General features: G+C 47.9%; 1 protein-coding gene across 6 annotated transcripts in view; it reads right to left on the bottom strand.

Annotated features, from left to right (window-relative positions):
- The window catches only part of nap1l4b (nucleosome assembly protein 1-like 4b), a 128808-nt gene that overhangs the window by 15491 nt on the left and 87557 nt on the right, over positions 1-25760 (bottom strand). For 4 of the 6 annotated variants that reach the window (XM_038807525.1, XM_038807528.1, XM_038807529.1 and 1 more), the window contains 5 exons: positions 20075-20100; positions 18536-18655; positions 10994-11029; positions 3141-3199; positions 2533-2589 (listed from right to left, as the gene is read on the bottom strand). In XM_038807525.1, coding sequence (XP_038663453.1) covers positions 2533-2589; positions 3141-3199; positions 10994-11029; positions 18536-18655; positions 20075-20100 — 298 coding nt within the window. The remainder of the gene's footprint in view (positions 1-2532; positions 2590-3140; positions 3200-10993; positions 11030-18535; positions 18656-20074; positions 20101-25760) is intronic. The other 2 variants (XM_038807531.1, XM_038807530.1) reach the window with 1 other exon arrangement.

The following is a 25760-nucleotide window of genomic DNA, read 5'->3' as shown; positions in this document are numbered from 1 at the left end:
AACCAAGGCAACAGGCAAGTCGGCATCTTTCAGTTGGCTGACTTGCCGGGTGTTACCAGCATTTTGTTGCAGGTTCGAATTTCCAGCACCTACAATTGCTGTTTAAGTTTTAGACTAAATTGACTTCCGGTGGCGGCCATGGAGTGAGTGGTCGCACATTTGATGGCTCCTGTTCGAGATGAATTTTTTTCGGTCCTTCCCCACCCGAATTGTGAGATGTTTGAGGGCAAAAGGTGCACGAGTGCCCAGGGAACATAATACTCTGGTGGGGCTGATGTATGACCCATCGGACAAGGAGTGCCACGAGGAAGAGCGCGCAACTGGAGCAGGAACATTTTCATGGTGAAACACAGTAGAAGATGGCAGAGAGCAGAGGGGCAGAACTGCCCTCCCTCCCAGTGGTCGGAGAGTCTGGTGGAATTCCTCAGTGGCAAATTTCAGCAGCAGAGGAAGGAGGCCTCAGAGGATTTAGCCAAGATGATGGAGCCGCTTAGGGCAGAAATTGAGCAGATGGAGCAGAGGCAGGAGACTCTTGGCCTGGCAATCTAATGGAGATGGAGGAGTCGGTTGGGGGGGGGGGGGGGGGGGGGGGGGGGGGGGGGGGGGGCATGAGGATCGGTTGACCTCGCTGGAGGCGGTGATGGGGATGGTGTTTAGTAGCCAGAAAAAGCTGAGGGAGAAGATGGAGGACCTTGAGAAACGCTCCAGGAGGCAGAATCTGAAGATTGTGGGGATGCCCAAAGGCATGGAAGGTGGCAAAGGCATGGAGGCCGCCAAGTACGTGGTGATCATGTTGGAAAAGTTGCTGGGGAGGGAGATTTTGACCAGCCCCTTGAGATGGATTGAGCGCACAGGGCACCGAGGAGGCCACCACAGGTGGGGGAGCCGCCGAGGATAAGGAGAAGATCCTGAGGTGGGCGAGGCAGACCAAGAAGTGTACCTGGGAGGGTGAGCTGTGGATTTCGCAGGACTTTGTTGTGGAGCTGGCCAAGCGGAGGGCCGGGTATAATTGGATAAAGGGTGCCCTCTACAAAAAGGGGGAGAAGTTTGGTTTTTTTTAACCCCGCCCACTTATGGATGACAGACCAAAAGCAAGAATTTTATTTTGACCCGATAGAGGAAGCAATGGTTTTTTTAGGAAGGTGAATGGAATAATTTGGGGGTTTGTGGGGCGGGGAAGACTCCATGGGTGAGGAGGGTGTTTTTGGAGGGAGGGAGGGGTTGGTGTTGCTCAGTTTGATAAATTATTATTGGACATAGCAATGATGGGTATGGAGCCAATGCAGGCAGCATTTTGGATTAGAGGGCATGCCATTGTGGACGCTGATATGTGGTAATCGCAGATTTGTGCCAGTGGGGCTGGATACGTGGCTCCGGGGGTGGCGGCAGGTGGGGATAGAGTACTTTAGGGACTTGTTCACAGGAGGCACGTTTGCAGGTCTGTAGGAGTTGGAGGAAATGTACGAGTTGCCCAAAGGGAATGGTTTCAGAAATGTAGATTAAAATTAAAACCAAGGCAACAGGCAAGTCAGCATCTTTCAGTTGACTGACTTGCCGGGTGTTTCCAGCATTTTGTTTCAGGTTCAAATTTCCAGCACCTACATTTGCTGTTTAAGATTTAGACTAAATTGACTTCCGGTGAGGGTCTTTCACCTGCAGGTGAAAAGCGAGGTGCTGTCCTTCCTGGGGATGCCGCCTTCTGTCTTGCAGAACAAGCTGTTGTCAAAGGATGATTAGGGAGGGTGTCAGATATCTACAATGAGTTGATGGAGAATGAGGGCGCTCTGGTGGAGGAAATGAAACTTAAGTGGGAAGAGTTAGGTGGGAAGTGCAGGCCAGGACATGGAGAGGCTCTGTGGAGGATGAACGCGCCCTCGTCCTGTGAGAGGTTAAGTCTCCTTCAGTTTAAGGTGGCGCATAGTCCCCACTTGATTGTTGCAAGGATGAGTCGGTTCTTCGCAGGAGTGGTGGATAGGTGTGGGCGGTGTGGGGGTGTCCGCGAATCACATCCACATGCTCTGGATGTGTCCAAGGTATGGGGATGGCCCAGAGTCTGGAGGTGGTGGTATTCGGTGTGTCTGAAGGTCCGGGAGTCCAGGCATGGGGAAAGGCTGACATATTGGCCTTTGCTTCCCTGATAGCCGGAAATATATCTCGTTTGGCTGGCAGGACCCGGAACCACCAAAGGTGGGGGCATGGGCAAGTGACCTGGCAGAATTCCTGCGTTTGGAGAAGGTCAAATTCGCTTTGAGGGGGTCAGAGGGGTTAATCCGGAGGTGGTAAACGTTCACTGATTTCTTCAAGGAGGATTGAGGGGTTTGGGGCTGGGTGAGGGGATTATGAAGGTGGAGTGCGGTGGAGTGTTGGTATGGGGAGGATGGTTGGGGGCTGGTGGTTTCTGTTTATGTGGATGTTTGGTCTTCTGATATTTTAAAATACATATGTAAAATGCCACGAATAAAAATATTTTAACAAAAAGATTTAGACGAAATTGATTGTTCGCTAAATTCAAACTGTCAAATAGAAACTCACTTTAGGATCAATCTCAGCATCATCATCTTCATCCCCCTCCTCCTCGACATCATCATCCTGTGAAAAAATTTCAGATTATTAAAGGGGAAATGGCATTTCATACCACTTATTCAGTCAAATTGAAGTGGACTGCACCAGTGCTTCACAAGTTGCCATTTTAAACACCTAAATCCCATCATATTAATGACTCCTGCCCTGTTCTGTGACACTACTGTTTAGGTTGACTGAAGCAGCCACATCAGGGTTTTCAACCAGATCACAGAATATTGGTTAATGATGTTGCTTTGTACAAAATTCAGATTAGTGTTACTTTTTACAAATGAATGCGCAAGGAAAATGCACCATACACAGCAAGATTTTCCAAACACCAAATATCAGTGTCTTTTCCAAGAGATGGAAATGACAAAATGAACAAGTTTTCAATTCAACAAATGCAATGTGACCCAAAAAGTTTGAACAGGATACAGTACACTTTATAGTGCACAGGTTCTATGAGGTACTACGGTGCACTATTTCTCTACAGCTCACATATTACCAATAATTCTCATTTCTGAACTGGCATAGGTGTTTGAAAATTATGAAATTGCAAATGTGGGGCATTTTGGTACCAGTACATGATGCTGCCATGGAGTGAGAGGATATGGTCCGATTCCTCGAAGATCCTTGCCTGGTAGGGAGAAAAATAGATAATTTCTCCCAGCATGGAAGGTTCCATAGTGCCCCCAGTAGAACGAAGCATACAACTAAACAAGATCGTTAAGAGGAGCAAACAGACTTTTACACTTAGAGAAATCAATGTGCAATTAGACAGTTTACATCTGTGCTATTCTTTTTATTTTAAGAAAAACTGCCTCCACCAAAAATTCTAATCCATGATCGATTCCTATGTCGACATTCATCATTGAATACTTCCTATATAAAGTTGTGCAATTACCTCCTCTAGTAATGTTTCAGTTCTCAAACACCTAGCTCATCTTGTACTGATCAGAACTCCCTATACTCCAACATACTCATCTCTCAAACAGCTTCTAAGGTGCCATTTTTTAAAGTAGCAATAAAAGCTTTTCCTAAAAATGAAGATCGAATACAGGACTAACTCATATCATGTCCTGAATGAGTTAACTCTATGATTCACTCTAAAGACCATACTAGGCCTCGACTCCCCTCATAGACATCGCTCAAAGATCATAGAATTTGGCTATATTGCTTTACAGTGAAAGCTGATTTAAGGAAGCCTGTACAAAATGCTGATTTTTGTTCATATACCTGTATTGTTCTACATTATTTTTTAAAAAAATGATCTTCCTTTGCTGTCCACCAGTGCCCACACTCGCATCGCCCCCAAACCCGAGGATTTGTGCCAGATTTCATTTTGATGATCATCTGTGGCCTCGATGAGCACAAGAAGACTACTCTATTTGAGCAATCCTGAAGTGCGTTCATTCAGGCAGGGAACAAAACAACAAGGAGGAACAGAAGCCATGATTTATTCATGTAAATGTATGAATTAGGAATGGGGGGGGGGGGGGGGGGGAGAAGAGAAAGAGACACTACTCTGCTCTTCCAGCCTGCTCGGTCATTCAGTAAGTTCATGGTGTGGTGATATGCATCACTGTAAATACACAAGGGCTTAATGTAAATACACTACGACTAAGTAAACACTGGAGGAGCACCAGAAACGTCATGACATGCAGACATACAGCTAATGAACACACAGAATAGGACACGACCAATGGGCAGTCAAAACACCCAGAGGTGACACTACCACAAGGGGGCATTACACAATCCATATATAAGGAAACGGCACACATGCTCTGTCTCTTTCCACTGGCGACACTGGAGTGTAGGACAGGGGCAGATCAGAAGCATCACACCCACCATGTGACTTAGAGCAGACTGGCTAGTTAGACTGAGTTACTATAGCAAGATTAGCAGGAGAATCGAACTCAGAGAACTGTGCTAATGGTTCAATAAATCATATTGAACTTACTTCAACGTCTGGAGTATCTTTTGGTCAATGCTGCATCGAGTTGCAGCCTGTGTTATCCCAGAGTACATAACACAACATGGTACCAGTAGTGCCTGTTGAATCTATATAGTTCAACTCAGCAAGATCCGTGACTACCAGCAACAGCACCCAGGCAAGATGATCGAGATTCCGATTCCTCAGCAGGTCAGGTACCACAGCAATCTCAGTGCCAACTGGCGTGCATTCAAGCAGAGATCTGAGATTTACATGGTAGCATCCGACCTAGATGGCGTGGCTGATGCGAAGAAGGTAGATCTTCTACTCACCATTGCGAGTGAAAGTGCAACAGAAATCTTCAACTCTTTCAAGTACTCCAAAGGGCAGGACAAGAGACTTCCAGACAGTCCTGGACAAGTTTGAAAACTACCGCAAAGTGAACACAACAGAAATCGGTAAAACTGGCACCTATACTCACCACGAGGCAAAGGTAGGCTTGCAACAGAAGCAAACAGCAATCTTGATTGGCAGCCACCTTGTGCAAGGAGCCGCACATGCGCAGTTCCCGAGAAGACACGAACCAGCTAAAGTGTTTTGCGTATGCGCGAGAAGCCGCACAGTCGCAGTTGCAAAAAGAGCGCAGAGTGAAGGAAAAGCAATCTGCGCATGCGCAATCCATTCCTACGCTCTACATCACAAGCGTCATGCCGTCAGTGACCCTGGACCACGCCCACTTAAAGGGGAAATGTGCAAAAACAGTGAAGAAAAATGTTAAAGCCAGAAAACACAATTCTTTCACCTGGAACGACAGCACAATGCCTGAACTTCGACCAGTAGCTGAAAGTAACCTCCGCAGAACTCTGCAACAAGTAGTTAGCACTGCCTAAGAGATGATTTAGGCCTTGAAGACTATGACTCAGACGATGATTTCATCATTGGACGTGCCAACCTCAGTACCAAATCTGAACCGCAATGAGATGTGTTGTACATTGAAGCATCCAACACAGTCATGGATGAGTTCTTTCGATTCGAGAATCCTCAGCCCAGCATAGACAACATCCCAAACCATGAGTACAGGATTCTGCTGCGGCCAGACGCCAAGAGACAGAGAGCGGTACAAACCCAGAGAGCAGTGTGACTGCCAAGAGAGTGATCCATGCACCACGAAGAGTCCCCGAATCCGCACAGAAAGCCATGACAGACTCCACAGCGAGACCACTGCACGTCTCCACACAGAGAACACAGAAAGACTCCACAGCACGACTCTGTTGAGACCGCACAGAGAGACCACTGCATGACCCCACACAGGGAACAATGCCAGACTCCAGAGAGAGAGAGAGAGAGAGAGAGAGAGAGAGAGAGAGAGAGAGAGAGAGAGAGCAATACAAGCCTCCATAGCAAGCTCATTGACAGACTCCACGATGGAAGCAACACAAGACTCCAGAGCGCAGTCCTCTCATGAACAAGACCATGAAGGTCTATCCGCCTTATCTGAGCAACCGGCAGCAGACAATACAAGTCTGCCACGCTCACGTGAACAACAGAAAGGCTATGACAGTCTACCCAGGTTATTTGAGCCAACAGAAGAAGACTGACAGTCTACCCAGCTCATCTAACCGACAAGACACTGAAGGTCTACCCACTGTATGTGCGACAAGTGACAAAGGTTTCACAAAGGTGCGACATCTCAGTGAGACTGACAGATCTCAGCTAGTATGTAGAGGCACTCGACAATCAAAATGAGGCTACTAGTGACACCACGTTAATTCAAACCTCATCTACTTGAGCCTCTCCACAAGAACCTGAAATGACACCAGACGGGGAGCATCGACAAGCCAAAGATAATTCCAGTGAACCGGTCATGACTCCAGATGGGGAGCACCGAGGAATCAGACGGCACGCTCAATGAAACAGCAGGTGCAATAAAGGACACTGACACAAGTAACTTTGTGAAGGACTCAAATTCTCCACTCGGAATGGTCATTGAGCGCAACAAGCACAACAAAGCCTACAAAAAACAACAACACAGACAACAATAAGAAGCATACCAAATGCACCAATGTCAACAGCAAGCATGACAAAAACAACAACAATGGAACAACGACTGGTATGACACGGTACAGCTCTGCAAATGCAGGATACTGACAGCACAGCTCAAGACAATGGCAAGTGTGCAAACATACCATGGCATGATAACGCATCTTACAAATTCAAGTTTGCTACACTACAAACAAGCAGACCAGCTTTCAAGGCAGCTGACATATGGCATCAATACCGCAAACACAGACACTAGTCCAGGTCAGACAGGAAAGATGATATCAAGAATCGCTACCACAAGCATCGAAAAAAAGAGTCCAAATCAGACAATGAAGTGATTTGACTATTTGAACACCTCCTTATGACTTCTTGGTTACGTAAACACCAGGACACTGACAGCGTTCACAAGGGAATGACAACATCGACACGTCCATAACAGCACAAGAAAGCCACTCGGCTGAGTAAATTCATGAACTTTGGACTCAACTATTATTTGGTATTGTATAATCCTCAATGCCATCATAACTACTCTTTGATCTTGTATCGTTATCACAGACATCATAACTTGTACATGTCATCGCTTATTTACCTGTTTTTGTTCAATTTTTCTTTAACACTGTACAGAAAATATGTAACATGAAAAAAGGGGGATGTGGTGATATGCATCACTGTAAATACACAAGGGGTTAATGTAAATACACTACGACTAAGTAAACACTCGAGGGAGAACCAGAGACGTCATGATATGCAGACATACACCTAATGAACACATAGAATAGGACACGACCAATGGCAGTCAAGACACCCAGAGGTGACACTACCACAAGGGGGCATTACACAACCCATATACAAGGACAGAGCACATGCGCTGTCTCTTTCTTTTTTTTTAGTATTTCTATTAAGGTTTTGCAGAATTTTTCAACTTAGAACTGTGCTAAAGGTTCAATAAATCACATTGAACTTACTTTAAAGTCTGGAGTATCTTTTGGTCAAAGCTTCATCAAGTTGCAGCCGATGCTATCCCAGAGTACATAACACAACACATGGCTGATCGGATTGTAATCTCAACTCCACATTCCTGCTTAACTCCACTAACATTTCACCTTCCATATATTTCACTCCCTAGCCTACAGGTACTAAGGCTATCTGTAGTGCCCATGCTGCTGAAATCAACCCACTTGAAGTTTAAGATTGAACCAGAGGGGCCAGTACGTGGCACAGTGCTTAGCATTGCTGTCACACGGCACCGAGGATCCAGGTTCGATCCTAGATTCGAGTCACTGTCCATGTGGAGTTTGCATATTTCTCCCCCGTGTCTGTGTGAATCTCACCCCCACAACCCAAAAAGATGTGCAGGGTAGGTAAATTGGCCAGGCTAAATTTCCCCTTAATGGAAATAAGAATTGGGTACTTGAAATTTATTTAAAAATATAAAACCCAACAATCAGGCGAACCACTGGGGAGTCTAGTTCATACATGCACACAAAATTAACTAAATGGGGAAGCCATGAAGTATGTGACTTAAAAAATATAGACAGAGAAACAAACTGAAATATTTGGTTTGGATCATACTTTTCAGTAAAATGCTTTTTGAGCTCAGGTTATAAACAGGTTAATCTCTATAGGCATTTCTTTATCACAACTTGGTCATTCAAAATGCCCATGGAGTGGTAAATGCCGGATCTTTCTTCAATACCACAAAATAGTAAACAGCAGCAAACTTTAAAATCTTCAGATCAAATACAGATTTTGCCCCTTCAATGGGAATGAGCTGCTCTGTGGGACCTCCTGGAAATATCACTGAAATTGTCACCTGTGCATTAGATGTTGTTTGGGTGGAGCGCTCCAATCACCGTGCTTGCAAATAACCCAATTCCTTTCACCTCCCCAATCACAGAATAGACAACCACCTTATTTTGATCCCCTCTATATGATCAGAAATAACCAAATTAGCCAGCAGTGGGATGAATTTGACATGTTCAACATATCTTGCCACAAGGTATAGGATACCTAAATGAGTAATAGAAATAGATTCAACAACAACTTATAACAGGGCAATTGGATACATGTACAATCGGGAAAATATGTAAGGTTATGGGAAAGAGCAGGAAGGGTTAATTCATTGGCCAACAGAGGCATAATGTACTATCTCCGTGCAGTGTGATTTTCTGAAATGTCAACTCAACATCTTAGAGCAAAGTGCAAACAGCTATAAAATGGCCGCATTGCCCGTGCTAATCTTCCATATCCAAAAGCACTCCAGCACACAAATACCATCGTTCCATTCTCTACAGCTGCGCACCAGCACCGACATTCAATTTCCAAGTGCAGCCACATGCGCAGCTCTGTTGCTCCATTTCTTATAACAGATGCGCATCAGAATAAATGCAAACCTAGCACCAATGGCCCATTCCAACTGCATAACCGCATGCCCAGCTATTACTTTACCTGCTCCAAATCAAAGAAAAGAGAGCAGAGCCTACAAGAGAGACACTGTTAAGTCAGACTGTCCAGAATAGCATTACATGTCTTAAAGAATGTAACAAATAGGAGCAGCAAAGGGTCATACAGTCCATCAAGCCATTTAATAACTGCTGAATTTCGACAACAATTTCACTTTCCTGCCTAGCCTCACATCTTGATTCCTTAGTACTCAATGGGGCTGGTTTAGCACAGTGGACTAAACAGCTGGCTTGTAATGCAGAACAAGGCAGCAGCGCGGGTTCAATTCCCGTGCCAGCCTCCCCGAACAGATGGCAGAATGTGACGACTAGGGGTCTTTCACAGTAACTTTATTGAAGCCTACTTGTGACAATAAGCAATTATTATTATTATACTCGAAAACCTGTTGATCTCAATCTCTAACATACTCAAATGGAACATTCAAAGTCTCTAGAGTGGACAATTTCAAAGATTTGCAGCCCTCTGCATGAAGAAATGTCATGTGTGTGAAATTATTAATTCCTTCGCATGAGACTATGACGCATGTCCCCGTCCCCAGCTCAGTATTCCCCTGACAACACAGCTACACAGCCAAGCACTCCATTTTATACACTTCAAGGGGTGGCACGGTGGGGCAGTGGTTCAATCCTGGTCCTTTGTCATTGTGCAAACTCCACACGGACATTCTCCCTATGTGTGTGTGGATATCACCCCCACAACCCAAAGATGTGCAGGGTAGGTGGATTGGCCATGCTAAATTGCCCCTTAATCGGAAAAAAAAATTCTATAAACTTCAAAGAGACTATCTCTCATTCTTCTAAGCTCCAGCGAATACAAGACCCATTCTACTCCATCTTTCCCCTCGACCTAGGAATCAATTTGGGGAAATAAAGTAATATTTCCCTCCTTTGGTAAAGAGATCAAAACTGTAAGCATTATTCCAGGTGTGCCCTTACCAAAGTCCATCAATGCATCAATACCACCGTACTTTTATATTCCATTGCTTTAAAGGCCAACGACAATTTGCTTTCCTAATTGCTTATTCTATTTGCGTGTTAACTTTGTGTGATTTGTGTACAAGAATCCCCATATCCACTTTAATAACCCTTTAAAATAAATTTTACTTTTCCAGTCTTATTACCAAAGGGATCAATTTCACACTGGTCGACACTATACTCCACCTGCTATATTCTTTTCCAATCTTTTCATCCTCCTCACATCTTACTTTCCCACCTTACAATCCCTCATCCAAGTTATTCACAGAAATTGAATAGCTGAGGCCTAAGCACTAATATTTGCAACTCTCCATTAGTAACCCTGTTATCCTCAAAATGAACTTCATCTGTTTTCTGTTTGTTAACTAATCCTCAATCCATGTTATATTTCCCCAAATCCCAAGAGTCCTAATCTTGCGCTATCAAATATCTTCTGAAAATCCAAATATGCTACATCCACTGGTTCCCCTGTATCTACCACGTTAGTTACATCCTCAAAAAACTCTCAATAGATTTGTCAAACTCCATTGACTAAACATTATAATGTCCCGAAGTGCCCCAACACCAAGTCTTTTATAACTTCACTGGGGCCAGGAAACAACACATAGAACATCAGGGAACAATCATATCAACTGCAAACCTGCTCTTTGTCCAACACTAACAAGTTGTTTGCAAAGTATAGAACAATCTGTCAAGCCTATTTACATCACCAACTTTCTTCTGGGGAGTTCAGAAGCATTTACACCCACATAAGCTTTATATTTCTTCCAGTAAGACAACAAGGTTAATCAGAAAAAGGAGCTTGGTACTAAAAACAGCACTTTTTAAAATCACCAGAATAATGAAAAACGCAATCAAGGGAGACTTTGATTAAAAGTCAACCTGAAATTTTCCACTTTCCCCCCAAAAGTTGTCTTCTTTTGAGGGCAAAATAAATAATTCAACATTTTCCTGAAAAGAAAAAGGGTGGTTGGCAGTTACAACATGCCAAAGAAATAACTGGTTGCTGTACAATTCTTACCTCCTCTTCACTTTCTTCTCCTTCTTCCACCTCATACTGAAAAAAAACAGCAATGTCTCATGAATTCTAATGCAAGTCTAAACAATGAAAACAAAGTGATGTTCAAAACTCTATGTGTAACTTCTAATAAAATGGAGATTAAAACCATAAGGATGTGCTCTGCATTTTCCAAAACACTAAAGCTCACGAGGAATTTCAGCACAAAATAACTTGCTTTCTGTGCAATGATACTGAGTTAAATGTAACTTACTTCCAAACAATTTGTTATTGTAAGCCTGAAGTGTATTAAAATATAAACAGATTGTATGTTTGTTACTGGTAGCAATGAGACTACAATCTAAGAAATTAAACCAATATGTTGGGAAGTATGTTGTTGAAAGTTTACCGGTCAGAACTGCTAATTAGTTTCCGGTTGCGGCTATGCGGCGCTAAGCCGCACGTTCGGCAGCTCCCGCTAGAAACGGACTTTTGGGCTCTTTTTAGGGGCCCCAGCGGTGCTTGATTGATGATTCCCGACGTGGGAATGGGTTTGCAGTAGATCCCCAGGGTTCTATGGTCTGGACCAGGAGTTGGGCAAGCAGAAAAGCGGTGGCAGCGCCTCTGGAAAAGCGGGGGAAGGAAAACAAAATGGCGGCCGGCGGAGCCCTCGAGGAGTGGAGGCAGTGGGCGCAGGAGCAGCAGGAGACTCTTCAGCGCTGCTTTCAGGAGCTTAAGGTGGAGCTGGAGTCGCTGAAGGCTACCACCGGTAAGCTGCTGGAGATTCAGACAGCCCAGGGGGCCGCAATCCGGGAGCTGCAGCAGCAAGCCTCCGAAAGAGAGGATGAGGCCGTGGCCCTCGCGGGGAAGGTGGAGATGCACGAGGCACTCCATAAAAAGTGGCAGGAGCGGTTCGAGGAGATGGAGAACCGGTCGAGGCGGAAGCATTTACGGATCCTGGGCCTCACGGAGGGGCCGGACCTGGCGGCCTATGTGGTCGTTTTGTTGAACTTGCTGATGGGAGCTGGGTCCTTCCGGGGCCCCTGGAGCTGGAGGGTGCCCACAGAATACTGGCCAGGAGGCCCAAGCCGAATGAGCCGCCGCGGGCGGTGCTGGTGCGGTTCCACCGGTTCGCTGACAGGGAGTGTATGCTTCGGTGGGCCAAGAAGGAGCGGAGCAGCAAGTGGGAGAACACGGTGGTGCGGATGTACCAGGACTGGAATGCGGAGGTGGCTAAGCGGAGGGCCGGGTACAACCGGACGAAGGCGGTGCTCCACAGAAAGAGTGTGAAGTTTGGCATGTTGCAGCCGGCGCGTCTGTGGGTCACCTACAAGGACCGTCACTATTATTTCGAGTCCCCGGAGGAGGAGTGGGCCTTTGTGCAGGCCGAGAAATTGGACTCAAACTGAGGGTCAGGGATGGGGGTTCTGTATGTAAATGTAACTGTGTCGAGTAGGATGCCGACACACCAGCTCCGAAAGCGAGACGCGGCCAGGGAGATTGGGGGAGTGAAGGATAGAGATGGGAAGGTGGTGCGGAGGGGGTAGACGTTAATGGGGGGGGGGGGGGGGGTGGGGTGCTTCTTGGACAAGCTGCGATTTCCGAAGGTGGAGGCGGGGCAGGTGGAGGGACTGGTGGCGCCAATTGAGCTGGTCACTGGGATTGGCAGCATGCAGTCGGGGAAGGCGCCGGATGGGTTTCCGGCCGAATTTTATAAAATGTATGCGGACCTGTTGGGCCCCCTGTTGGTTCGGACCTTTAACGAGGCAAGGGATGGGGGGGCGTTGCCCCCAACTATGTCACGGGTGCTGATTTCCTTGATCCTTAAGCAGGACAAGGACCCCCTGCAGTGTGGGTCATATAGGCCGATCTCGCTGCTAAATGTAGACGCCAAGCTGTTGGCGAAGATCTTAGCTACAAGGATAGAGAATTGCGTGCCAGGGGTCATTCACGAGGACCAGACGGGGTTTGTAAAGGGAAGGCAGTTGAATACCAACATACGAAGGCTTCTAAATGTCATTATGATGCCGGCTGTGGAAGGGGAGGCGGAGATAGTGGTGGCATTAGACGCGAAGGCCTTTGATAGGGTTGAGTGGGGGTATTTGTGAGAGGTGTTGGAAAGGTTTGGATTTGGGGAGGGGTTTGTCCGTTGGGTGAGGCTGCTCTATGAGGCCCCGATGGCGAGTGTAGCCACGATTAGGAGGAGGTCGGAGTACTTTCAGTTGCACCGGGTGACGAGATAGGGATGTCCCCTGTCCCCCTTGCTCTTTGCATTGGCAATTGAGCCCCTGGCCATGGCGCTGAGGGAGTCGGGGAACTGGAGGAGCATAGAGTGTCGCTTTATGCGGACGACCTGTTGCTGTATGTGGCTGACCCGGTGGGGGGAATGCTGGAGTTGATGAGGATTCTCAGCGAATTTGGGGGCTTTTCTGGGTATAAGCTCAACCTGGGTAAGAGCGAGCTGTTCGTTGTGCACCCGGGGGATCAGGAGGAGGGGATTGGTAGGCTCCTACTGAAGCAAGCAGGGAGGAGCTTTAGGTACCTGGCGGTCCAGGTGGCTAGGAGCTGGGGATCCCTGCACAAGCTTAACCTCAAGGCTGGTGGAGCAAATGGAGGAAGAGTTTAAAAGGTGGGATATGTTACCGCTGTCGCTGGCGGGTAGGGTGCAGTCCGTCAAGATGACGGTGCTCCCGAGCTTTTTGTTCCTGTTCCAGTGCCTCCCCATCCTTATCCCGAAGGCCTTTTTTAGGAGGGTCAACAGGAGCATTACGGGGTCTGTATGGGTACATGGGACCCAGAGGGTGAGAAGGGTGTTTTTGGAGCGGGGCAGGGATAAGGGGGGGGGGGGGGGGGGGGGGGGGCTGGCGCTGTCCAACTTGTGTGGGTATTACTGGGCTGTCAACGCAGCAATGGTGCATAAGTGGGTAATGGACGGGGCAGCATGGAAGATGATGGAGATGGCGTCCTGTATGAATACGAGCCTGGAGGCGCTGGTACCGGCGCCGTTGCCGCTCCCTCCAACGAGGTATACTACGAGCCCGGTGGTGGTGGCTACCGTGAAAATTTGGGGCAATGGAGACGGCATAGGGGGGAGGTGGGGGGGCTCGTTGTCCCAGTTACGGGGAACCACCGGTTTTCCCGGGGAGTGTCGATGGGGGGTTTCTTAGCTGGCACAGGGCAGGTATTAGGAGGTTGAGGGACCTGTTTGTAGATGGGAGGTTTGCAAGCCTGGGTGAGTTGGAGGGGAAGTTTGGGCTCCCCCGGGGAACATGTTTAGGTACATGCAGGTTAGGGTGTTTGCCAGGTGGCAAGTGGGGGGGTTCCCTATGTTGCCCCCGCGGGGGGTTTGGGACAGGGTGCTCTCGGGGGTGTGGGTTGGAGGAGGGAAGATTTTGGACGTGTATCATGTTATGCAGGAGGTAGATGAGGCCTCAGTGGAGGAGCTGAAGGGTAAATGGGAAGAGGAGCTGGGTGAGGAGATTGAGGAGGGGACGTGGGCGGATGCCCTGGTAAGGGTGAACTCCTACTCTTCTTGTGCGAGGCTTAGCCTCATACAGTTCAAGGTGCTGCACAGGGCTCATATGACCGGGATGAGGATGAGCAGGTTCTTTGGGGGCGAAGATAGGTGTACTAGGTGCTCGGGGAGCCCAGCGAACCATGCCCATATGTTCTGGGCATGCCCAGCGTTGGGGGACTTTTGGAAGGGGGTAGCAAGCACGGTGTCGAGGGTGGTAAGATCCAGGGTTGAGCCAGACTGGGGACTCGTGATATTTGGGGTAGCAGTGGCGCCGTGAGTGCAGGAGTCGAAAGAGGCCGGTGTTCTGGCCTTTGCGTCCCTAGTAGCCCGGCGTAGGATTTGGCTTCAGTGGAAGGATGCGAGGCCCCCAAGCATGGAGGCCTGGATCAATGACATGGCGGGGTTCATTAAGCTGGAGAAGGTGAAATTCGCCCTGAGGGGGTCGGTGCAAGGGTTCTTTAGGCGGTGGTAGCCTTTCCTGGACTTCCTGGCAGAACGGTAGGGAAATAGGTCGGCAGCAGCAGTAACCGGGTTACAGAGTCACAGAATTGCTGCAGCGTAGGAGGTGGCCATTTGGCCCATTGTGCCTGCACTGGCTCTCCAAATGAGTACCATGACATATTCCCCTGCCTTTTCCCCATGCCATTGCACATTGTTTCCATTCAAGTAATCATCTAATGTAGTTTTGAATAACTCGCTTGTCAGCTACATGGCTGGCTCATCATCTAATGAGTGATCGCTGGGAAAATGGTAACTGAAATAGAAGAAAACTGAAGAGAGTAGAATCCCAGTACTGTAAAAGCAGTATGATTATCTTGTCTGGTTATCCTAGTCTAAATAGAATGAGGTGGTGTACTGCCTGTTGTTTTGATAAAAAGGACTCCTATTTACAATTTAAAGACTTGACATTGGAGGAAACCATTCTCTGCACTTTCACCAATATCAATGTGCTTATGTTTGGGCGAGCACAGGAAATAGGAAATAGCAGCACATGAGGTGGCAGGACTGATAGAAATGTCATTAGCACGCTGCAGTCATTACATATGCCTAGCTGCTTTTCTTATAAAAATGAACTTACACTTGCAGCAAGACATTTTCACACACCCCCACCACTGCAATAAAGGTCAACAACCAGTTGCCGTCTGAATTATTTGCTATACCTGCATGTTAACCTTTTGTGATTAATGTAGGAGAACATCCAGATTCCTCTGTACTGCAGCAATGCAGGTCTGCCCCATTTCAATAATGTTTTTCTTTTCTATTCTTCTTTCCAAAGTGGATAACCTCACAATAGAGGGATCAGTGTGTCCTCGTACATGAATCACAAATAATTAGTAAGCAAGTGATGGAAGATAAAAGCAGAAATATTTGCTACACCTGGAAAGGGGATCGGTGAAACCACATCTAGAGTACCATGTAGAGTTTTGCTGGCCTTATTTAAGAAAGGGCAAATGTGGTAGAAGCAGTTCAAATGAAGATTACTTGACTGATATCTAGAACCAGAGTGTATCTTACGAGAAAGGGTTGGATAGGCTGGACCTGTATTCATTGAAGTTTCGAAGAATATGAGATGATCTTATTGAAATATACAAGATCCTGAGGGGACTTGCCAGGGTGGCTACTGGAAGGATGATTCCCCTTTTGGGAGAGACTAGAATTAGGGGGGACAGTTTAAAAATAAGGGTCTCCCATTTAAGATACAGATGAGGTGAATTTTATGAGGTTATGAGTCGTTGACCCCCCCCCCAGTTCGAGGAATGGCAGTTTTTAATTACAAGGATACATAGGCAATGGGAAATAAAATCAAAAGAGCCAAGATGAAGCACAAAAGGAAACAAGCAGAAAACATAAATCTGAAAACTCATGCTTTGTTTCGATGTTTACACAAACATTTTGGTAAGTTCTTAAGTGACTGCCATGACATCTGACCACTTCTCTCAACCATCATAGGGTCAATATCATAAAGCTGTTGTCTACTATCCAATATAAAGAAGAAAATTGTTTCAACTCTGGCCGGACCAAGCTATGGATCAGCTTTCAGCCCATGGCTTTCATTGAATTAATATGGCACTGGAATGGAACCCAAAGTCTAACAGGGATCATTAGAAACAGGTTACGAACAGTGCAGAGACATGGCCTGTAACGTCTGGAGAAGCAGCAATTGTCACTCCTCTCCCTAGTTTCTTACTTCAAACTGAAGCCGCTCCCATCACATATGACCTTCCAACTCAGGCTGGGGAAGATCACTCCAGCCCAGCAGTTTCTCAAGGCCTACGTTCAAGGGCAGCTCAGTAGATAAGTAAGCCTGGGAGAAGGTATGCGGGTAGGAGGTAGATAGTCAAAATCAGTCAGAGATGGGTGGGGGTGGTGTACGTGTGTTGGCTCGGGTAGGTCAGATAGGGAGTGTAGTGGGGATTTGTAGTGCTATAGTTACCCAGAAGCTAGAAGTTGTTTTAATTCTTCTGGATAACTATTGCTGTATGACAGCTGGAACCATCTGTAGTGTGCGATTTAAACTGCATTAGAACATAGAACAGTACAGCACAGAACAGGCCCTTCGGCCCTCGATGTTGTGCCGAGCAATGATCACCCTACTCAAACCCACGTATCCACCCTATACCCGTGACCCAACAACCCCCCCCTTAAACCTTACTTTTTAGGACACTACGGGCAATTTAGCATGGCCAATCCACCTAACCCGCACATCTTTGGACTGTGGGAGGAAACCGGAGCACCTGGAGGAAACCCACGCACACACGGGGAGGACGTGCAGACTCCACACAGACAGTGACCCAGCCGGGAATCGAACCTGGGACCCTGGAGCTGTGAAGCATTTATGCTAACCACCATGCTACCGTGCTGCCCTTTGGTTCCCAATACAGAGCAAATGCCCAAAGTTTGATCTTCGTGGGTGACTGCTATGTAATCCTTATTTGGGGGGGTTTCTTCCCCAGTACATACTTGGGCTATCTCTACTACCTCCACTGTGTCCATCTCAACAACCGGTAAGCCCTCTCTCCTCAACAACCCCATCCATCCTTGACTTCATTAACAAACTGAAGCTTTTATATCAAGGTAGATGATGCCTGTAGTAATGAACCCTGCGGAACATCATTTCGTATTCTGCCCACCCCCGAAACCACAATCCTGACATCAGTCCCCTAATAATCACTTAGTATCGTCTTTCTTCCGCCAATTCCTTCCCTACATTTTGTTTTCAGCTTTTTCTATTTCAGTAACAGTCCTGAGCAATTCTATCAAAGTATTTTTGCAAAAGGAAATAGAAAACCGCATGCCAATTTTATACATCCTCCAAAAAGTCAGGGAATTTCATCAGATAGGATCTTTTAATTAAAAGCCATTTTGATTCACGGCGCCGAGGACGCGGGTTCGATCCCGGCCCCGGGTCACTGTCCATGTGGAGTTTGCACATTCTCTCCATGTCTGTGTGGGTCTTACACCAACAATCCAAAGATGTGCAGGGTAGGTGGATTGGCCACATTAAATTGCCCCATAATTGTAAAAAAAAAAGAATTGGGTACTCTAAATTTATTTTTTTAAAACAATTTTGATTCGGAGTTATTAAAATCTATAGATATTATCACCTAATTTTAACATACTGAATTTCAATTAATAGGTCTGTAATTACAACAATCACATTTGTTCTTTTCACAGTACACCTTGGCATGTTTCAAATCTTGTGTAATCTCCACAACAGTCAAATTTATTTATACTATTAACAGAAACACTGACCAAACTATTTGTCTTCAATATTCTGAGATATAGAAACCATATATTAAAGAGGATGTGTGTTGAATCTTTTCAATCGTGATCTCATTTGTATGGAGATCCTGAATTCTGCACAAGTCTGCAAGTTTTGGCCAGTAAATACTTCAAGGAAGTACTCAAGAGCATTTTACTTTCTGTTCATCCATAGTTTCATTCCCACTGGGATCTTTAAAGGTTCTCAACTCTTCTTTGAGCGCCACATTGCTTTTCTTCTGATAACTTATGAAAAATAACTGGTCACAAATTAGCAATGTACTCACATCCTCATCATCATCTATAGCTTCTCCAGTGAAATACAGAACCGCTCGAGGGACTATCCGTTCACGGAAAAAATGGCCAATTTCAAAATCTGTAGCTAGGTTAAACTCTGAATCTTCATCCTAGGAAACAAGATGAAATTATGTTGCAACTATTTTAATCTGTGCAATATAACTAATTACCAGTATGGTGGAATATTACTTGTAATTTAAGCTCCTGATAAAAGGGTTCTACTTCACAGGGTTTTAAAAAAACAGTCTATTCCCACAGGCAGGCTTTTGCTCAAGTACAACATGACTGTAATCCCAGATGAGTTTGCACAAGTTTCAGAATGACTTATCAACAAAACATACATTGGAACACTTAATCGCTGGCTGTCAGACTGTGTGGCTAAAATTACTTATTGAAGAGAAAATGGACTGTTAGCGTTAAATTTTGTCACCTGCATTTCAAAATAGTAACTGTCTCTGGCCTCTAGTAGATCTCGGACATAACTATGCTTTGTGTGGATCAGATACTGGAATTGGAGGTCTAATGAGTGCTCTATTGATCCCAACTCATTGGCAGTAAATTGAATTACACAAAAAAAAGTTACCAGCCACAGTTGTACCCACCTCTGCTCAAAAGTCCACAGGTACTAAGGAAATTCAAGAGGGTATACCCTACACAATTAAAGCAATCATAAAGAAGTTCCAGATTTGTTTGACAGATACCAGCTAGGTACTCCACACCGCTTCAGGACACAAGGAAACTGAAGAGCCTTGCTTGTAAGACATATGGCAGTATAAGTCCAACCACCGTATGGACAAGCAATTGATCCTATTCTTAATCAAGTAGGGATCTTGGCAACGATGAATGAAAATGAAATGAAAATCGCTTATTGTCACGAGTAGGCTTCAATGAAGTTACTGTGAAAAGCCCCTAGTCGCCACATTCCGGCGCCTATCCGGGGAGGCTGGTACGGGAATCGAACCGTGCTGCTGGCCTGCTTGGTCTGCTTTAAAAGCCAGCGATTTAGCTCAGTGAGCTAAACCAGCCCCATATTTACGATTTACCCACCTTTCTATTCATACAACAAAATGTATCTTAATGAATTTCAGCAACCATTTGAAATTGACACTGTAGGCAAGTAAGAAATTCTCAAAGAAATATTCAAGTGAAGAAATGAAGTAGGATAGCTCTCTGATGTGTTACACCCACTGGAATGCGTCATTTAAGATTATCCTGCACAATTAGATTATAAATGAATATTCAGAAGCATAACTTAATCTGCAATATTACTCTGCCACAGCACTGCAGCAGTGAAATATTGGGCAGAGGCTAGGCAACTGTAGGAAGACTGATCACACCTTCATCAGTCTCCCTCAAACAAGTCTCTGAAACACTAGCAGTGGCCTCAGGGAAAAGTAGGAGGTACATAAAGCAGAGAAGACCATAAAGGGGAAAGAAACAGCAATATCCTTAAACATTTAATTCCAATTATGCAGCATTTGCAGTCTGCTGCGTAGAATCAATTCCCCATCTCAGTTAAAAGTACTCACCATTTCTGCCTCACCATGTCCAGAAACTGAAAAATAAAAAATAAAAAATGTCAGTTTCTTTCCTGCACTGGTGGTCCTCTTAGGGAAGGAACAGATGTGCGGGACAACACAAATTGTTTTTTCATAAAAAGGGCTGTGGTGGTTAATTCTGTGCTGATAAAACCTATGACAAGGTTGGAACTATCCTTAAAGGCCTCAGGGCCCAAGCAATTAACAAATTCATGGGCGGCGTGGTGGCACAGTGGTTAGCATCCCTGCAGACAGCACAGAGGGCCTGGTAAAGATGTGCAGAGTAGGTGGATTGGCCATGCTAAATTGCCCCTTAATTGGAAAAAAAGAATTGGGTACTCTAAATTTATAAAACAAACCCAATAAATTCAATGAAGTTGTGGCTGGAATCAGGATTCCAATTGTGATGCAATCTTTCTGCGTGTTTTAAAATCCATATACAATTTAATTCTTCGAAATAGGCCACTCAGTTCAGTAAGTAAATTATGGTTTAAAACTAAATTAGAGTAGCTAACATTTGGTTCTAAACTAGTTTCTAAACGAAAAACACCTCTTATGTAACCTGTATGGAATGGGAGCAAGAGCTCATTCATGGGAAACAATAGTGAAATTGATGACTGCAATACGAGCACATTCTTTAAGCGGAATCTGATTTGTAACTCTGGCATTAAAACAGACTCCATACCCATTCTATCTGTTAAATCGTGCCATTGAGGACTTCCGGTGTGCATCATGGAGTGAGTGATCACACAGAGGGGGGACTTCCGGTGTGCATCATGGAGTGAGTGATCACACAGAGGCAGCTCCTGCCTAAGGTTGCAGAAAAGAGCTCTTTTTTGGGCAGCACGGGTTGGAATTTCGATGAAAAGGCGTGGGTGAAGGTTCAAGGAGTATTTTCCTCCAGGAATAGGATGTTTCTGGGTTATCAGACCCTCAGAAACAGTGCAAGATTTGTCTGAAGCAGCAACAAACAAAAGCCTCTGCAAGCATGCAAGCTGGGGAAGGGCCAGCTTATAGGTCTCAAGCTGACCTGAGGGCCTTTATGAAAGCTGAATTCTAGCAGCAGAGGGAAGAACTGTGAAAAGATCTCACCAAGGCCATTGAAGAAGCGGAGACGGACTTCCGGTAGCGGTGCTGCGGAGCTAAGCCGCACGTTCAGTGGCTCCCACTATTTTCGAACTTTGGGGCTCTTTTAAGGGCTCGTAGTGGTGCTGTTTGGACTTTTCCCCGGGTGGGAACACTCCTTCTCAGATTCTCCACCGGTGGATGGCCTGGACTAGGAGTGGAGCGGTCAGAAAATCGGCTTTGCAGTTGTGGCTAAGCCGCACCGCAGCTCCCGCTACTTAAGGACTTTTGGGCCGATTTGAGGGCCCCGTCTCGACGAATCCCGGTGGGGGAAGGTGTCTAGAGGAGCATTCCCCATAATTTATGGTGCTCACCCAGAGTGGGCCAAAGGAAAAAGCTGCAGCAGCTCCCCAAGAAAAGCGGGGGAAGAAGGACAAAATGGCGGCCGGCGGAACACACGAGGACTGGTGGAAGTGGGCGCAGGAGCAGCAGGCCTCTCTTCTGCGCTGTTTTGCGGAGCTGAAGGCTGAGTTGCTGGACTCCCTGAATGCGACTACCAACAAGCTGCTTGGGGCTCAGACGGCTCAGGAGGTGTCCATTCGGGAGTTGCAGCAGCAGGCCTTTGAGCAGAAAGAGGAGGCCATGGTCCTCGTGGGGAAAGTGGAGTTGCACGAGGCACTTCACAAAAAGTGGCAAGACCGCTTGGAGGAGCTGGACGTTCGCACAAGGCGAAAGAATTTGAGGATCCTGGGCCTGGCGGAGGGGCTGGAAGGGTCGGATCTCCCGTCGTACGTGACCACGATGTTGAGCTCGTTGGTGGGAGCGGGGTCCTTCCATTTGCCCCTGGAGCTTGAGGGAGCTCACAGAGTACTGGCAAGGAGGCCTAAGGCAAATGAACCCCCGCGGGCGGTGCTGGTGCGGTTCCATCGATTTAGTGACCGGGGGTGTGTGCTGCGCTGGGCCAAGAAAGAGAGGAGCAGCAAGTGGGAGAATCCGGTAGTGCGAATCTACCAGGACTGGAGTGCGGAGGTGGCAAAGCGGCGGGCCGGGTTCAACCGGACGAAGGCGGTGCTGCATGCCAAGCAGGTCAGATTTGGAATGCTGCAGCCTGCGCGTCTGTGGGTGACATATAAGGACCGGCACCACTACTTCGAGTCCCCGGAGGAGGCGAACTAGGGTCTGGGGACACACTATGGCCGATGCTGTTTTCGCTGTTGCTGTTCTTCAATTTTGACACGTGTTTTTTTTATGCTGGTTTTATTTTTGCTCTGTTTCCGGGTGGGGTTGTCTGTTGGGTATGGGTGTGGGGTATGTGGGGAACGTTGGGGGCATGTGCTTTATATGTTCTCTTCTGTACGGGGCTGGGGGTTGGGGTGAAACTGGATTTTGAAGAGCTGCGTCAGAAGGGTGGGCTGTGGCAGTGTGAAAGCGCGGGCTTTCCTCTGGTTGTCCGCGCTGCGGGGCAGGGGGGGCGGAGCTGGAGGTGGGGGCGTGGCCTCTACCGGTTTTCTTTCCCACGCTGAAGCGGTGCCAAGGAGGTGTGGCAAGAGGGGGATGACCCCATGCCGGGAGGACGTGGGTTTTGGCAGGAGCTGCCGGGTCAGCAGAAGTCAGCTGACTCACGGAAGTACCATGGAGGGTGCGTTGCGGCTAGGAGGGGTCCTAGCCTGGGGGGGGGTGGGGGGGGGGGATACCGGGTTGCTGCTGGAATGGTCAGGAAGGAGCTGGCGTGGGCCGGGGGGGTAGAGGAGAGGCGTTATCGCCATGGGGAACGGGTCAGGCGGGGCGAGCTGGCCTGGGGAGAGCAGTCGATAAGCTATGGCTAGCCGGCGGGGGAAGAGGGGCAGGTTGCCCTCTGATCCGGCTGATTACCTGGAATGTGAGGGGGCTGAATGGGCTGGTTAAGAGAACTAGGGTAATTTATCACCTGAAGGGGCTGAAGGCGGACGTGGCTATGCTCCAGGAGACTCACTTGAAGGTGGCGGACCAGGTTCGTCTGAGAAAGGGGTGGGTGGGTTTTTCACTCAGGATTGGACGCGAAGAACCGGGGGGTGGCGATTCTGGTGGGGAAGAGGGTGGCGTTCGAGGCGGCGGAGGTGGTGTCGGACAAGGAGGGCAGATATATTATGGTGAAGGGTAGGCTGCAGGGAGAGAAGGTGGTGCTGGTTAATGTACATGCCCCGAATTGGGATGATGCCGGCTTCTTGAGGCGCTTGTTGGGCCGCATTCCGGACCTGGAGGCAGGGGGCCTGATCATGGGGGGAGACTTTAACAGTGCTGGATCCCCCACTGGACCGGTCCAGTTCAAGGACGGGTAGGAGACCGGCGGCGGCCAAAGTACTGAGGGAGTTTATGGACCAGATGGGAGGGGTGGATCCCTGGAGGTTTGGGAGGCCGAGAGCGTGGGAGTATTCCTTTTTCTCCCATGCTCATAGGGTCTATTCCCTAATAGATTTTTTCATCCTGAGCAGGGGATTGATCCCGAAGATGCAGGATGCAGAGTATTCGGCCATAGCAATTTCAGACCATGCTCCGCACTGGATTGATCTGGAGATGGGGGAGGCGCGGGACCAGCGCCCGCTCTGGCGCCTGGATGTGGGGCTGCTGGCTGATGAGGTGTGTAGGAGGGTCCGGGGAAGTATTGAGGGGTATCTTGATACCAACGACACGGGGGAGGTCCGGGTGGGGATGGTCTGGGAGGCTCTGAAAGCAGTGATCCGGGGGGAGCTGATCTCCATCCGGGCCCATAGGGAAAGGAGGGAGAGGAATGAGAGGGAGAGACTGGTGGGGGAGCTCCTGGATGTGGACAGGAGATACGCGGAGGCACCGGAGGAGGGGTTGCTGGGGGAACGGCGTAGTTTGCAGGCCAAATTTGACTTGTTGACCACCAGAAAGGCGGAGGCACAGTGGGGGAGGGCGCAGGGTGCGGTATACGAGTATGGGGAGAAGGCGAGCAGGATGTTGGCGCATCAGCTCCGCAGGCGAGATGCGGCTAGGGAAATTGATGGAGTGACAGATAGGGGTGGGAATGTAGTGCAGAAGGGGACAGAAGTAAATGGGGTCTTTAGGGACTTCTACGAGGAACTGTACCGGTCGGAACCTCCGATGGGGAGAGGGGGGATGGAGAGCTTCATGAACAGGCTATGGTTCCCAAGGGTTCAAGAGGAGAAGGTAGAGGGGCTGGGGGCGCCGATAGAGTTGGAGGAGCTAGTCAGGGGGATTGGACAAATGCAGTCAGGTAAGGCGCCGGGGCCGGACGGGTTCCCGGTGGAATTTTATAAAAAGTATGCGGATCTGGTGGGCCCCCTGTTGGTGCAAGCCTTCAATGAGGCATGGGAGAGGGGGGGCTTTGCCCCCGACGATGTCGCGGGCACTGATCTCTCTGATCCTAAAGCGGGATAAGGACCCCTTGCAGTGTGGATCATACAGGCCTATCTCGCTCCTCAATGTTGACGCTAAGTTGCTGGCGAAGATCCTGGCCACCAGGATAGAGGACTGTGTGCCAGGGGTGATACACGAGGATCAGACAGGATTTGTCAAGGGACGGCAGCTCAACACGAATGTGCGGAGACTGCTAAATGTTATTATGATGCCGGCAGTGGAGGGGGAGGCAGAGATAGTGGTGGCGCTGGATGCGGAGAAAGCGTTTGATAGAGTTGAGTGGGGGTACCTGTGGGAGGTGCTGGAGCGGTTCGGATTCGGGGAGGGATTCATCAAATGGGTGAGGCTGCTCTACGCGGCTCCGATGGCAAGTGTAGTGACCAATGGAAGGAGAGCGGAGTACTTTAGGCTCTACCGTGGGACCAGGCAGGGGTGTCCCCTGTCCCCCTTGCTCTTTGCACTGGCGATTGAACCTTTGGCTATGGCGTTGAGGGAGTCAGGGAGATGGAGGGGTCTGGTGCGGGGTGGGGAGGAACATCGTGTATCGCTGTATGCGGACGACCTGCTGTTGTATGTGGCGGATCCAGAAGGGTGAATGCCGGGGGTGATGGAGCTGTTAGCGGAATTTGGGGGCTTCTCGGGCTATAAGTTAAATTTAGGCAAGAGTGAGGTATTTGTAGTACACCCGGGTGATCAGGAGGAGGGAATTGGGAGACTCCCATTTAAGAGGGCAGTGAAGAGTTTCAGATACCTGGGGGTGCAGGTGGCCAGGAGTTGGGGGACTCTCCATAAGCTTAATTTTACCAGGCTGGTGGAACAGATGGAGGAGGAATTTAAAAGGTGGGACATGGTGCCGCTATCGTTGGCGAGTAGAGTGCAGTCCGTCAAAATGACAGTTCTCCCGAGGTTCTTGTTCCTTTTTCAGTGTTTGCCCATCTTTATCCCTAGGGCTTTTTTTAGAAGGGTGACTAGCAGCATCATGAGCTTTGTTTGGGCGCATGGGACCCCGAGGGTGAAGAGGGTCTTCTTGGAGCGGGGTAGAGATGGGGGGGGGGCTGGCGTTACCCAATCTCTCGGGGTATTATTGGGCGGCCAATGTGTCGATGGTGCGCAAGTGGGTAATGGAGGGGGAGGGGGCAGCATGGAAACGGATGGAGAGGGCGTCCTGTGGAGATACAAGTCTGGGGGTCCTGGTATCGGCGCCGTGGCCGCTCCCTCCTATGAGGTATAC

The sequence above is a fragment of the Scyliorhinus canicula genome, chromosome 9, assembly GCF_902713615.1.
Source record: "Scyliorhinus canicula chromosome 9, sScyCan1.1, whole genome shotgun sequence".
Lineage (NCBI taxonomy): Eukaryota > Metazoa > Chordata > Chondrichthyes > Carcharhiniformes > Scyliorhinidae > Scyliorhinus > Scyliorhinus canicula.
Note: the sequence above shows the minus strand (reverse complement) of the source record. Positions and strands in the feature narration are given on the sequence as shown.